Source organism: Sinohyriopsis cumingii, chromosome 18 (genome assembly GCF_028554795.1).
Source record: "Sinohyriopsis cumingii isolate HCF-2022 chromosome 18, ASM2855479v2, whole genome shotgun sequence".
NCBI classification, from domain to species: domain Eukaryota; kingdom Metazoa; phylum Mollusca; class Bivalvia; order Unionida; family Unionidae; genus Sinohyriopsis; species Sinohyriopsis cumingii.
In genome coordinates, this window is record NC_142978.1 from 56,388,512 (window position 1) to 56,405,567 (window position 17,056).

A 17,056-nucleotide genomic window follows, 5' to 3' on the forward strand; every position below is an offset into this window, starting at 1 on the left:
TGGGTGGGGGCACAAGATTTTTTATTGTCACATTATTCTGTGTATGTACATATTTAAGAAAGAAACTTTAAGTTGGACCTGCCACATTTAATTAATGATACAGTTGATTGCTTCACTGGTCAACTTATTTTTTTTACCAAACACTGAACAGTTAGATTGAAAACTGTGGCAGCCAAGTTTGAATCATTAGATCCTCCATAAACAACATAAATGCTGGTGCCATATATTTAAATTTATAATGTTTTTCAAAGCTTGTAGGTTGAAAATACATAAATTGTTTTTCCATTTGCCCACCGGATGAATAAAAATACATAAACTGTTTTTCCACTTGTCCACTGAATGAATAAAAATACATCAATTGTTTTTCCATTTGCCCACTGGATGAATAAAAATGCATAAATTGTTTTTCCACTTGCCCACTGGATGAATAAAAATGCATCAATTGTTTTTCCACTTGCCCACTGAATGAATAGAAATACATAAATTGTTTTTCCACTTGCCCACTGAATGAATAAAAATACATAAATTGTTTTTCCACTTGCCCACTGGATGAATAAAAATACATAAATTGTTTTTTCCCTTGCCCACTCCATGAATTAAAATACATAAATTGTTTTTCCACTTGCCTACTGGATGAATAAAATGCATCAGTTGTTTTTCCACTTGCCCACTTGATGAATAAAAATTCAGAAATTGTTTTTCCACTTACCCATTGGATGAATAAAAATACATAAATTGTTTTTCCACTTGCCCACTGAATGAAAAAAAATACATAAATTGTTTTTCCACTTGCCCACTGGATGAATAAAAATACATAAATTGTTTTTCCATTTGCCCACTCGATGATTAAAAATGCACAAATTGTTTTTCCATTTGCCCACTGGATGGATACAAATACATCAGTTGTTATTCCACTTGCCCACTGGATGAATACAAATACATAAATTGTTTTTCCACTTGCCCGCTGGAGGAATGAAAATACATAAATTGTTTTTCTGTTTGTTCACTGGATGAATAAAAATACATTTTACTTGCCTATCAACAAAACCAACTTGCCAGCAACAAAATCTCTGTATATTTTTTCCATTTATTGAAATTACCAATATCCTCATACTGCCCAAATTTCAAAATATTCTTTAGATTTGGCCATTCCTTTGTATTAGGTACACTTTTCAGTTTGGAGGTCTCAACTACATGTGATTTCATTCTCAGATGGTAAATAAAACAGTGCAGTTATTTTTAGCTGTAAATATTACTTCATTGAATGAATTAATGATTACTAACCAATGATTTTGGTCTGTTCATTGTGGTGGTTATTGTTGTCATTGTTGTAATTATTCTTATTCTTATTTCAGTATTGTTGTTATTGTTATTATTATTATTTTATTACAGTATTATTATTATTATTATTGCTCATTTCTGCAGTTTTGTTGGTGCTTCTTAAACACAACATGACATTTGGAACATGTTGGAAACAAGTTTGCTTGTGTTTCTAAAACAGAACAAGGCATTTGGAACAATTTTGTTGGTGTTTTTAAAACAGAACATGGCACTTGAAACATGCTTGGAACTTGTTTGTGTTCTTAAAACAGAATATGACACTGGCATATATGCCAACCATTATGCTTTTGGTATAATCATTATGCTTTTGGCATAATCATTATGCTTTTGGTATAATCATTATGCTTTTGGCATAATCATTATGCTTTTTTAACTGAATTATGTCCCATGCTCACCTGTATAGGGATTACATTTGTCCAGTACATCACAGAATAAAATAAAATAAAGCAATACAAAGTTTCTTTTTATATTATCATCTTTAGTTCCACTGATCATAAAAATTTAAGAATATTCTAAAAAGAAAGACTGCTGTGTAATAATAACATAAGAGATAATTTGTCCATCTTAGATTTACATGTACTTTCCTAAATTTCTATTTATAGCAACTGCATATGAGCCATTTCCAAAAAAAGACAGGTTTCTTTAATTTGGAACATTGCCCGGCATATTCATTTCATTGTTAATCAAGTTAATTAGTAGACCAGTCTGTACTTTTACAGAAAATGGCACCAGATATTATGCAAAATGGGCTTTTATGGTTTGACTTGGGGATGAAAATTCTTAGAAGAGATGGGTCTTTTCAAATTTTAGAACATGACAAATCAACAGAGATTGACCTATTTGCAAAGAAGAGTATGAGAGTGACTTTACGATCATCTGGCAAAAGTTAGACATGTAAACTAGTTAATATGAGTGTTGAGTATACATTTATATCACTTTTTAGTCTGTGTTGTGTTTTTATTGTTTAACATCAACATTGATTTTGCCCATTTTTGCCAAATATTTTGACCAGCTGCAGGTTAGTAGTAAAAATAAATGTACATTTTTCAATTAATGTACTGTAAGTATGGCATGTAATATATAACTACAATGTTGTAGCATTCCAGAAGTAGGGGTGCTCATATTGGTATCCATAATATATAGATTACACTTTTTGTGCACTCTTTATGCTTTCTCGCCACTTATATTAGCAAAAACTATGCTTACACCTCTCACAGATTGGTATGTATGCATTGGGAACAGGGTTTTTTGTGTTTATAAACATATTAAGGCATTCGGAAGGTTTCTAAAACAGGACAAGACATTTAGAACATGTTTGTTTGTGTTTCTAAAACAGAGGCAGATGTTTGGAACATGTCTGTGTTTCTAAAACAGAACAGGGCATTTGGAATATGTTCGTGTTTTTAAAACAGGACAAGACATTTGGTATACATTTGTTCTTTTGTTAGTATCATCAAAGTTTTGGGTACACCCAATTCTCTACAACTTGGTCTTGGGTTGTCAACACATGCTTGATGATTATAGCACTGGCTGACAGTAAAACATCTTATTACAATTGTAAGAGCATTAACAGTGACATACCGTATATACTCACCTCTAAGTCAACTCACACTGCAAACAAAGAAAGATCCTGATCTGCCATAGCATAATGCACCTGCAGATCAGGGCCTATGATGCTTATTCAACTGATTGCTCCTAATAAACTGCACAGACCCAGATCTGCCATTGCATAATGTGCTAGCATATCTGGAACTGATGTACATTGTAATGCGTGAACCAAATAATAGTGACTAAGAAATATTTGTTGTTAAATATACAGACTATAACTACCTAGCTGTTTGATTTTGCACTTTTTGTTGGTTTATTATGGGTTGACAGGTTCGAGTCTGTGCAGTTTGCAGTTGGACTCAACTTATAATCAAGTTTATATGGTATGTCATCGAGAAAGAAAGCATATATATTTTTTATTCAGCTAAGATTCTTGCCCAGGTGTGTGTGTTCATGGCAAAGAGTACATGTCCAGCAGATTTTTCAACTTGTCATGAACAGATGATTTTTCTAGAACTATGAACAAATTGATCATCAGCATATCGCTGCAGAATGAAATTGTTTGCTGATAGATTTTGAAGTAGGCAAATAAAGTGAGGCCAAGATCCATCCTTTTACCTTGGACAGGAAATGGCAATTTCATGCAAACAAGCAATGCCTAATGCCATCACAATACATGCATTATAAAACTATAGCAATTTACTGCAAACAAGCAATGCCTAATGCCATCACAATACACACATTACAAAACTACAGCAATTTACTGCAAACAAGAAATGCCTAATGCCATCACAGTATATATTACAACAATGGCAATTTACAGTCTGCATCAAAAACAAAAATTACAGTGAATCTTTATTCAGCATCAAAAACAAAAATTACGGTGAAAAGTAATTCAGAATCAAAAACAGAATTTAAAGTGAATTCTTTTTCAGCATCAGAAACATAAATTGCACTAAATCCCTTTAATAACCTGTAGTTGGTTATGAGACTTTAAGACAGGTCAGCAGTCAGTAGTCGTCATGCCAGACTCAAAATTGAAAGGATGTGGGTTAAAATCCTATCATTTGATCTGCCCTGGTCAGCTACTTTGGTGTGTCCTTGGGTGAGGCACTATACTCCAATTGCCTCCGATCTAATTAATTTACTTGTGCTGTTGTGCCATAAAGCAACAATCCCAAAAGAACAACAGCCAGTATCTCAGTATTTTGATTGCATAATTCATCACTTGTTGCCATTCAGTGTGCACATTAGAATTGTTTAATGGTTTGCCAAAACTAGATATGTAGGCTGAGTATTAACTCAAACTCTAGTTTAGCTAGACATTTTGTTAAGTCTTCTCAGGAAATTGGACAAAATGCATTATGGCATTTTTGCATCTAATGTGGTGTTAACATGTATGACATTCAGTTTGTTTTCATTATCCTTCCAGACCCTTGGTGGATCTATTGAAAGGCCGCAATGAGACAGCCCAGGTCAAAGCAGCCAATGCTATTGAAGCTCTTGCCACCAACAACCAGAACAGTCAAAATTGCTTTATAAAGGAAGATGCCCCTAAAGCGCTGATACGTCTTCTTAAGGTAAGATGCCCCTAAAGCGCTGATATGTCTTCTTAAGGTAAAATGCCCCTAAAGCACTGATACGTCTTCTTAAGGTAAGATGCCCCTAAAGCACTGATACGTCTTCTTAAGGTAAGACGCCCCTAAAGCACTGATACGTCTTCTTAAGGTAAGATGCCCCTAAAGCACTGATACAGTAAGATGCCCCTAAAGCACTGATACGTCTTCTTAAGGTAAGATGCCCCTAAAGCACTGATATGTCTTCTTAAGGTAAGATGCCCCTAAAGCACTGATATCTCTTCTTAAGGTAAGATGCCCCTAAAGCACTGATATCTCTTCTTAAGGTAAGATGACCCTAAAGCACTGATACATCTTCTTAAGGTAAGATGACCCTAAAGCACTGATACGTCTTCTTACGGTAAGATGCCCCTAAAGCACTGATGCATCTTCTTAAGATAAGTTGCCCCTAAGGCACTGATATGGTAAGATGCCCCTAAAGCACTGATACAGTAAGATGCCCCTAAAGCACTGATACATCTTCTTAAGGTAAGATGCCCCTAAGGCACTGATATGTCTTCTGAAGGTAAGATGCCCCTAAAGCTCTGATACGTCTTCTTAAGGTAAGATGCCCCTAAGGCACTGATATGTCTTCTGAAGGTAAGATGCCCCTAAAGCTCTGATACATCTTCAACAACAACAACAACAACAACAATAATAATAATAATAATAATGTTCTTTATTGTATCCCCTATAAAAGTAGTAATATACAGGCATAGTAATAATGTTCTATATTGTATCAATTATAAATGTTGTAATACACAGTCATAATAATAATAATGTTCTATATTGTACCCCCATGCTCATAACTGTCGTAATACACAGCCATATTAATGATAATAATGTCCTATATTATATCACCTATAGCTGTAGTATTACAAAGTCATATTAATAATAATGTCCTATATTGTACTTAGGTATAATTTGTTGGAAACATAATAAAAGTGGTGAATGTCTTCACAAATATCATCGAGGAACCAGCATGAAGTCAATTGAACTGATATTTCTCATGTTTCTTTATATTCATTTATTTTTTGTAGTCTTCATCTTTTGTACTGAAATGAAGACAGTTAAATAAACTCCCATGTTCTTCTCTCTGTTTGAAATTTAGGTAACATGTTATGTTTTATACAAAAAAGAATGACAGCTTACTTTCATTTGTAACCATCAAACACTGGAGTTGATGAGTCTTGCTTATCCAGTTTACAAAACGGTGGTTATACCTGGTAGATAAAAACATGATGTATGCTACAGAAATAAAAAAAGAATACAATGCAGTGCATCAGTATTTAGGAACACAAATACGTTTAGAGTTCTAGATTTCAGCATGTCTTCACCATTACTTTAACATGTCACTTGGCATAAAAATGACTGTAGCAAGTAACATTTCAACCAAAAGGAACTTTATTCAGTAAAATATAATGTTTACAATAAATTTTTTGATAAAATTTTTAAATTATTATTTTTTATATTGAAATACTTATTTGTGGAAGCCGTTATTCCTGTTCAATGCTGATAGGGGTTGACATCTTTTCTTAAAGTTTAAAGGATGTTTGGTGGTAAATGAGTGAGTATATATTTTTGTGAAAAATTTATAATTTTGATTGATTATGTTATCATATAATCCAGTATATGCAAAACTGAATAGCCTTTTGTGAGCTGGTTTGATATGGCTATCATAAGGCAGAGAGTGTTATATAGACTGTCTGTCCATTCATCTGTTCCACCTGTTACCAGTTTTGTTTCTGCCCAGTAAATTGAGTTGTCCCTCATCTACAGTTATCAGTCTTTGTGGATAACTTGCATCTGGCGTACTGATTTTGGGATCAGAAGCTCAAAGTAAAGGCCAAGGTGACTGAAATAAGAAAAAATGGTTTCATTATAATATAATTTTACCCTGCAACAGTATTTATTCCATTCTTCAATTTTTAAACATTAATTATTAAATGACAACAAGCAGGTTTATTATAGTTATGTATATTTAATTTGGATCATTTGTTTGTTAGTTTTAAAAAAAAGTTTTTATCTATTTCATTATATGCTGAAGATAATCATATTTTGGACTTCAACCTTGTCCAAAATTAAGGGGCCCCGAGTGGCCGAGTGGTCTAAAGCGCTCTCCATTATGGATCACTGCCATCTCACTTCTGTGTAGGTTCAAGTCTAGGATTCGGCCAATGTGAGTATGTGAAAAAGCTTGCCAGTAGCTTCTCGTGGGTCGGTGGTTCTTCCCGGGGGTTTTCTGGATTCTTCCTCCACCATTAATACTGGCCGCCATGCATAGCCTATCATGTGCTGAAAAATGGCGTTAAACCCCACAACAACAACAACAACCAAAATTAAGTTCATTTTCTACCTGATCTGAATCATTTTCTTTTAATCTGTACACAACTAATATATAGCTAATATTTTCTCTATGAGCATGGGATTAATATTAAGATAATTATTAATTAAAGTAAGCATTTTTTTCTTGGTCTTAGTCGATGACATTGTGTTTTCCATTTTCTTTATTATAATTTTAGTAACAGATCTTATAGTTTGTAACTAAGATCTTGTAAACATCTGGAACCTTTTAGAATGAACCTTTCCATTAGATAATAGGTTTTTGTTAGAAAACAATAATTGTGATGTGAGGTTAAGTAGAGGACTATTTAATCTTGTTTTTTAATATTATTCATTTATGCTTTAAGATCTTAACAGAATTATTTGCATTAATGTTGTGTCCAGTAGTTCATTTGGGCTGAAATTTTATTTATTCAAATTATTTATTCACTGGAACTACAAAATGCTCATAAAAATATGAGACTTGAAGTTGTAGTGAAATTTTAAATAACAATATATTCTTGGATTGTATTATTGTAATCCAACAAAAGACAGTTGGCACATCACCACTATATGGGCCACCACAGGCACATCAACACTTATAGCATTGAATTTATTTTGCATCACCACTAAATTTATGCAGAGCATTAAGAGTTGTGTTAGTAATTCTAGGAGTACATGGGATTTAATTCTCAATAACATGTGTTCCTTATATTTACATTTTCACTCTGCATTCTAGGAAAATAAGTTACTTCTTGAATTTTACAAAGCTTGTTGCTTCTCACTCTTTTCTGTTATCTGAAGACCATATGCCGGTAGTTTTAATAACACTGAAACTATATATCACTTGATTGCCAGGCACTTCCAGTAAAGTACAGTGCTAAAGTTTTATCAGGTCCTCAAATAAGTGTTGGAATATGATGATAAGAAAGATTAGTTGTTGTTTATAATTTTTTATTTTAATTAGGGATTAGGCTACACATAGTTTTTTTTTAAAAAGGTCTGAGATGAGTAGATATACCTGTACCAAATATGGATGAAAATCACATGGTGAGAAGGGCTGATTTAATGTCTGTAGTACACATCCTAGGACACTTATTCAGTTATTATAAGGTTTTGATAAAGTCCATGAGATCAACTTTCACACCTCATTTGTTTTGTGCTTTATGCCTATATAGTGTTTAAACCATTGGGAAAACATAATGACCAAGCAATTGTATGGGATAGTATTAGACACATCATGTCCAGTGTCTGATATTTTATATGATATGTTCTGCAACCTGTTATCTGAGCAAAATGGCTGGTCATGTCAAGAAAATTTGACCCACTTGGGACCACAGGTTAAACATGAATGATGAAAATCGAGATTTGCTGAATGCATGTTTGAACACTTCAAATTCTGTGTACTGCCCATGGTAAAATTATGATTTAGTCTCCGTGTGTTTGAACACTTCAAATTGTATGTACTGCCCATGGTAAAATTATGATTTAGTCTCCGTGTGTATGAACACTTCAAATTGTATGTACTGCCCATGGTAAAATTATGATTTAGTCTCCGTGTGTATGAACACTTCAAATTGTATGTACTGCCCATGGTAAAATTATGATTTAATCTCCGTGTGTATGAACACTTCAAATTGTATGTACTGCCCATGGTAAAATTATTATTTAGTCTACATGTGTTTGAATACTTAAAATTCTATGTACTGCCCATGGTTGAATTATGATTTGGTATCTTCCATGTTTACTTACTGACACATTCTTGTTTCAGAATATAAAAGAGGAGGTTCGAGAACAGGTGGCCTGTGCACTGTGGTCCTTGGCAGGGATTACTAAAACACAGCAAAAGAAGATTGCCGAGACAACTGGTATCCCACATATAATCCAAATGTTATTGGATCACACAGAAAAACTACTGTATGTTGGTAAGTCTCCTATATTGCTGGCTGAAATTATTTGCATGACCTTACACTGACAATATCATCAAGTCTTTTTAAATTCAAATAGTCTCATTACTGTCATTAAATCTGGAAGAAGATATTTGCCATAATGAAAGATGCTTATTTGATAGGCTTGGTACTGACAATTTATAAAGTGATGCTGAATTAACAACTTGCTGTCTGCTATGATAGTGTATCATAAACATTTTTAAATTTACTTTTCTTTCAAACATAGAGGAGGATATAACATGTACCAAAACTATAGTTTTTAGGACATTGTTTATGAACAACAATACATCCCATTTTTTGTGTAAATTCAGTATTTTGAGTTGTGCATGCATAACACAAGGACATTCTCATTTGCATTTAAAAAAATTCTGAAAGATTAATTTTTGGCATTGACCTTTTACTTTGACTATTATTTGTAAAGAAAATATATGATACTTGAATAGCCTGAAAGCCTTGTTTCAGGTTTTCATTAAATGTATACTAGGAGCTTTGTTTCAGGTTTTCATCAAATGTATACTAGGAGCCTTGTTTCAGGTTTTCATCAAATGTATACTAGGAGCCTTGTTTCAGGTTTTCATTTAATGTATACTAGGAGCCTTGTTTCAGGTTTTCATTTAATGTATACTAGGAGCCTTGTTTCAGGTTTTCATTAAATGTATACTGTGAGAAGATAGTTTGAGAACCTTCAGATAGCCATTGCTTGTATAATGACAGGTATGATAAATCTTGTTTCACTACACAGTTTTACTGGTTGTGTAATGGCAGGTATGATAAATCTTGCTTCACTACACACTTTTACATGTTGTGTAATGGCAGGTCTGATACATCTTGCTCCACTACACAATTTTACAGGTTGTGTAATGGCAGGTATGATAAATCTTGCTTCACTACACACTTTTACAGGTTGTGTAATGGCAGGTCTGATACGTCTTGCTCCACTACACAAATTTTACAGGTTGTGTAATGGCAGGTATGATAAATCTTGCTCCACTACACACATTTACAGGTTGTGTAATGGCAGGTCTGATACATCTTGCTCCACTACACAATTGTACAGGTTGTGTAATGGCAGGTATGATAAATCTTGCTCACTACACAATTTTACAGGCTGTGTCATGGCAGGTCTGATATGTCTTGCTCCACTACACAATTTTACAGGTTGTGTAATGGCAGGTCTGATAAGTCTTCTCCACTACACAATTTTACAGGTTGTTTGATGGCAGGTATGATAAATCTTGATCCACTGCACAATTTTACATGTTGTATGATGGCAGGTCTGATAAGTCTTCTCCACTACACAGTTTTACAGGTTGTGTAATGGCAGGTCTGATAAGTCTTACTACACTACACAATTTTACAGGTTTTTTGATGGCAGGTCTGATTAGTCTTTCTCCACTACACAATTTTACAGGTTGTTTGATGGCAGGTATGATACATCTTGCTCCACTACACAATTTTTCATGTTGTATGATGGCAGGTGTGACAAGTTTTGCTTCACTACACAGTTTTACAGGTTGTGTAATGGCAGGTCTGATAAGTCTTACTACACTACACAATTTTACAGGTTTTTTGATGGCAGGTATGATAAGTCTTGCTCCACTACACAATGTGACAGGTTGTGTAATGGCAGGTCTGATTAGTCTTTCACCACTACACAATTTTACAGGTTTTTTGATGGCAGGTATGATACATCTTGCTCCACTACACAATTTTTCATGTTGTATGATGGCAGGTGTGACAAGTCTTGCTTCACTACACAATTTTACAGGTTGTATGATGGCAAATCTGATAAATCTTGCTCAACTACACAATTTTACAGGTTGTGTAATGGCAGGTCGGATAAGTCTTGCTCCACTACACAGTTTTACAGGTTGTGTAATGGCAGGTCTGATAAGTCTTACTCCACTACACAATTTTACAGGTTGTGTAATGGCAGGTCTGATAAATCTTGCTCAACTACACAATTTTACAAGTTGTGTAATGGCAAATCTGATAAATCTTGCTCAACTACACAATTTTACAGGTTGTTTAATGGCAGGTCTGATAAGTCTTGCTCCATTATGCAATTTACAGGTTGTATAATGAAAGGTCTGATAAATTTTGCTCTACCACACAATTTTACAGGTTGTATGATGGCAATAGCTCTGGGAAAGGAGGATTTCGAAAATCAGAACAAACTAGCCAAGGCTGATATATTCTCACAGTTGGTCAGACTTCTGCGGTCCAATAAGGTGTCCAGTACTGTCTTGCTCATGGTCATTAAAGTCCTTGGAATTTTGTGTGTTGGTGAGTAACTTCATAATATAAAAGTTATACAGTTTTGAACTTTATACACTTTGCCAAAAATATGACAGCCCAGAAAAGCCAAATCAGTATAAAATTTGCTTGGGAGATTTTACTTCATATGATATGATATTAAATGACTCATTGTTTTGAATATAAAAAGACAAATACATCAATAATGAAGTGAACTTCCACATATATATTTAATTATGACAAGGTAGCAATTAAGTAAATAAGTACATATTACTTAGGAGCATGATAAAATGACCATTACGTACACAGTAATATCTGTACTTTCTATCTGGGATGCAAAGAAGTTGACTAATCTTGGTTCCCAGTTTCTATTGGCATTAAAAAAAAAACTAGCAATGCTACCTTATTTATGGAAAACACGCTATACATCTCCACTTTCCTCAGTAAAAGCATTACCATCATTTCCACATTGATAATGACTGGATACTTTAAGGACATAATTTCCATTAAATATTTACTGGACATTTTAAGGACATCATTTCCATTAAATATTGACTGGACACTTAAAGACATCATTTCCATTAAATATTGACTGGACATTTTAAAGACATCATTCCATTAAATATTGACTGTACACTTTAAAGACATCATTTCCATTAAATATTGACTGGACACTTTAAAGACATCATTTCCATTAAATATTGACTGGACACTTTAAAGACATCATTTCCATTAAATATTGACTGGACACTTAAAGACATCATTTCCATTAAATATTGACTGTACACTTTAAAGACATCATTCCATTAAATATTGACTGGACACTTTAAAGACATAATTCCATTAAATATTGACTGTACACTTTAAAGACATCATTTCCATTAAATATTGACTGGACACTTTAAAGACATCATTTCGATTAAATATTGACTGGACACTTTAAAGACATCATTTCCATTAAATATTGACTGGACACTTTAAAGACATAATTTCCATTAAATATTGACTGGACACTTTAAAGACATCATTCCATTAAATATTGACTGTACACTTTAAGGACATCATTTCCATTAAATATTGACTGTACACTTTAAAGACATCATTCCATTAAATATTGACTGGACACTTTAAAGACATCATTTCCATTAAATATTGACTGGACACTTTAAAGACATACTTTCCATTAAATATTGACTGGACACTTTAAGGACATCATTTCCATTAAATATTGACTGGACACTTTAAAGACATAACTTCCATTAAATATTGACTGGACACTTTAAGGACATCATTTCCATTAAATATTGACTGGACACTTTAAAGACATCATTTCCATTAAATATTGACTGGACACTTTAAAGACATCATTTCCATTAAATATTGACTGGACACTTTAAGGACATCATTTCCATTAAATATTGACTGGACACTTTAAAGACATAACTTCCATTAAATATTGACTGGACACTTTAAGGACATCATTTCCATTAAATATTGACTGGACACTTTAAAGACATCATTTCCATTAAATATTGACTGGACACTTTAAGGACATCATTTCCATTAAATATTGACTGGACACTTTGAAGACATCATTTCGATTAAATATTGACTGGACACTTTAAGGACATCATTCCATTAAATATTGACTGGACACTTTGAAGACATCATTTCGATTAAATATTGACTGGACACTTTAAGGACATCATTTCCATTAAATATTGACTGGACACTTTAAAGACATCATTTCCATTAAATATTGACTGGACACTTTAAGGACATCATTTCCATTAAATATTGACTGGACACTTTAAAGACATCATTCCATTAAATATTGACTGTACACTTTAAAGACATCATTCCATTAAATATTGACTGGACACTTTAAAGACATCATTTCCATTAAATATTGACTGGACACTTTAAAGACATACTTTCCATTAAATATTGACTGGACACTTTAAGGACATCATTTCCATTAAATATTGACTGGACACTTTAAAGACATAACTTCCATTAAATATTGACTGGACACTTTAAGGACATCATTTCCATTAAATATTGACTGGACACTTTAAAGACATCATTTCCATTAAATATTGACTGGACACTTTAAGGACATCATTTCCATTAAATATTGACTGGACACTTTGAAGACATCATTTCGATTAAATATTGACTGGACACTTTAAGGACATCATTTCCATTAAATATTGACTGGACACTTTAAAGACATAACTTCCATTAAATATTGACTGGACACTTTAAAGACATCATTTCCATTAAATATTGACTGGACACTTTAATGACATCATTTCCATTAAATATTGACTGGACACTTTAAAGACATCATTTCCATTAAATATTGACTGTACACTTTAAAGAAATAATTTCTAATAAGTATTGACTGGACACTTTAAAAACATCATTTCCATTAAATATTGACTGGACACTTTAAAAACATCATTTCCATTAAATATTGACTGGACACTTTAAAGACATAACTTCCATTAAATATTGACTGGACACTTTAAAGACATCATTTCCATTAAATATTGACTGGACACTTTAAAGACATCATTTCCATTAAATATTGACTGGACACTTTAAAGACATCATTTCCATTAAATATTGACTGGACACTTTAAAGACATACTTTCCATTAAATATTGACTGGACACTTTAAAAACAATTTCTAATAAGTATTGACTGCACATTTTAAAGACGTCATTTCCATTATCTGATTTTGTGTCCGGATTTTAGACTTTTTGGTCTCAGATCTAAGGCAAACTGGCATGAACTGCAAACAGACAGATGAGCCTTTGCAAAAAGTAGGATAAGATGGGCATTTGGAATAAAGAGTGGTCTCCATGCAAAAATAATGGCTCCGTTTAGCAAAAAAAAAAAAAAAAGAACTTTTACATTAATTATATTATAAATCTATGTACCTTATCATATGGGACAAAGGTCAAGTCACATTTTTCCTTGAAGCAAAAGAATCATCAGGCACTCTTCTTACTGCAATCCCATGACCAGCACACTTCATAAGCTCCAAAGGAATGACCACTATTAATATGCTGTTCATGCTATGTTGTTTATACAGACAAGTAGCAAACTAACCAATCAGAAAGTTACTTACCACTTGTCATTTAATAGAACAACTCAGCATCTGGGTATCTTCATTGCTCAGAGTGAGTAAAACTTGAACAGGTAATCCTGGTTCAAGGTTGCCTAATTGGCTAAATATGTGTAAAATGAGAGTAAAACAATAATTTCAACTGATGACTTTATTTCACTCATCAATGAACATTAATTACATAAAATAATAAAATACAAACTTCTGTCTAATTAAAACAGGAATATATAAAATTCTAAACAAATATGATCCTGCTACATTAATATAACATGATTTATTACCTCAGCCAAGCATGTTGCTATGAGATCATTAATAGGTCATGATTTATTACCTCAGCCAAACATGTTGCTATGAGATCATTAATAGGTAATGATTTATTACCTCAGCCAAACATGTTGCTATGAGATCATTAATATGTCATGATTTATTACCTCAGCCAAACATGTTGCTATGAGATCATTAATAGGTCATGATTTATTACCTCAGCCAAACATGTTGCTGTGAGATCATTAATAGGTCATGATTTATTACCTCAGCCAAACATGTTGGTATGAGATCATTAGTATGTCACGATCTATTACCTCAGCCAAGCATGTTGCTATGAGATCATTAGTATGTCATGTTTTATTACCTCAGCCAAACATGTTGCTCTGAGATCATTAATAGGTCATGATTTATTACCTCAGCCAAACATGTTGCTCTAAGATCATTAATAGGTCATGATTTATTACCTCAGCCAAACATGTTGCTATGAGATCATTAATATGTCATGATTTATTTCCTCAGCCAAGCATATTGCTATGAGATCATTAGTATGTCATGATTTATTACCTCAGCCAAACATGTTGCTATGAGATCATTAATATGTCATGATTTATTTCCTCAGCCAAGCATATTGCTATGAGATCATTAGTATGTCATGATTTATTACCTCAGCCAAACATGTTGCTATGAGATCATTAATGTCATGACTTATTACCTCAGCCTATCAAAGATTCTATGAACTCTTGGAGAGGTTGAATGAAAAATGATGTGGTTATAACTTATGTCTAGTAATGAAAAGTGTTTATACAGTTTTAATAATAACAATACTGTCTTCAGAAAGAAAATGAAAAGGTCAAAGAAAAAAGTATGAAAGCTTGGTAAATCCGCAAATCATTGCTGTAAGTAGGCTTTGTAAACTTTCTGGTGCTGAAAACTGATGTGATTTTAGTAACAGTGTCACATTGAAAAAATTAACTCACCAACACAACTTTGAATTGTTCTTAATAAGAGGACTCTCTGATTTTCAAACGGCAAATCAATTTGTGAGCACATTAGCTGTTATTTTATGCTCAATTGAGGGGCCCTGAGTGGCCGAGTGGTCTAAAGCGCTCTCCGTCATGGATCACTGCCATCTCACCTCTGTCTGCGTGGGTTCGAGTCTCGGGCTCGGCCAATGTGGATATGTGAGAAAGCTTGCCGGTAGCTTCTCGTGGGTCGGTGGTTCTTTCTGGGGTTTTTCCTGGTTCTTCCTCCACCATTAATACTGGCTGCCATGTATAGCCTATCTTGTGCTGCAAAATGGCGTTAAACCCCATAACAACAACAACAACAACAACGCTCAATTGATGACAGATACTTTCTGCTGTACTTGGGAATGATCTTTACTTAGGGGTATATATTTAGCTGAACATATTACAAGAAAAAGCATGCCATCCTTTAAACTTTGAATGAATTTCATTACTAGCATGCAGAGCTGTGCTAAAAGATTTTTTAGAAAAGTCAAATTCTCCAACATTGCACAAAAAATTAACCATAAAAAGTACCCAAATATTTGCCAAACTGAGTTTGTAAATGAAATTTTTGGCAGATACTGCCATTAAGTGACATACTATGTATATCATGTAATTAGAAAAAGAATCAAACAGCTGAACAACATCAGTTATTTGTGAAAAGTGATGACTGTTCATGTAAAGTTGAATTGTAATTATTTTCTCTTGCTGTATTGTGTTTCATTTTTGATAATTTGATAATTTCCTTAGTTTGTTCACCAATAATTCATGAAAATCAGAAACATTTTATGGGGTACTTTTTCATAAAGACAACTCCTTATTTGTATCAAACATTTGCAGTTTTTTCAAACATGAGAATAGCAGAAACTTGTTATTCAGACCTTTACCTATAATTATTCATACCTTTCAACTAATAAAAGTTTTACAGGAGTTACAGATAAGGCAGTGATATGCAAATGAAATCCTTCTTTTGAAATTATCTTTGTGTTGATCAAATTTTTTGACAGTGAAATACTCTTAAGATAAACCAGCAGTACATATCATGGAAGTCACATGTGCCCCATTTAGAGATAAACTTGTCCCCACGTCTGTTTCATGGAAAAATCTGTTATTCTTTCAGGTGTGGCATATCGCAATAACAAAGTCACTCAGCGAAAGATTGCAGAGGAAGGGGCAATACCACATCTGGTTCGGCTGCTGAACAACCCCCTGTCAGAGGAAATTCAGGTGGAGGTGGCAATGTCACTAGGATGTATCATCCTTTGCAATCCTGAGAATCAAGAGAAACTGACCAATAGTCACCTTGAGAACCAGGACAAGGCACAGAACCCAGAAGACTACTTATTTAAATTTGCAGTGTTACTGGAACTGCTTAAATCCAAAAATATGGTAATCAGTTGTTTTTAGCCATGCACAACCAAATTTATGGCTGCCAATGCAGTCCACATTAATAATCATCAGTCATCTTGTGATCACCTTTTCTATCTGTCTGTAGATTCACCTTCTTGTAACAACCAGCTTCAAAGTTGCTTGCTTATAATTTGATGCAATTTGGTAGTTGAATTGTATTAGTTTAAATACATGTACTTTTGTCATTTCAGGTCAAATTTTTAA

The 17,056-nt window shown here is 33.4% G+C and overlaps 1 protein-coding gene across 1 annotated transcript in view; it reads left to right on the forward strand.

Moving 5' to 3' along the window:
* The window catches only part of LOC149776694 (ankyrin and armadillo repeat-containing protein-like), a 131,545-nt gene that overhangs the window by 93,993 nt on the left and 20,496 nt on the right, over nt 1–17,056 (forward strand). The window contains exons 14-17 of the mRNA XM_089941331.1: nt 4,322–4,469; nt 8,599–8,752; nt 10,901–11,062; nt 16,563–16,831. Of these exons, the coding sequence (XP_089797457.1) occupies nt 4,322–4,469; nt 8,599–8,752; nt 10,901–11,062; nt 16,563–16,831 (733 nt within the window). The remainder of the gene's footprint in view (nt 1–4,321; nt 4,470–8,598; nt 8,753–10,900; nt 11,063–16,562; nt 16,832–17,056) is intronic.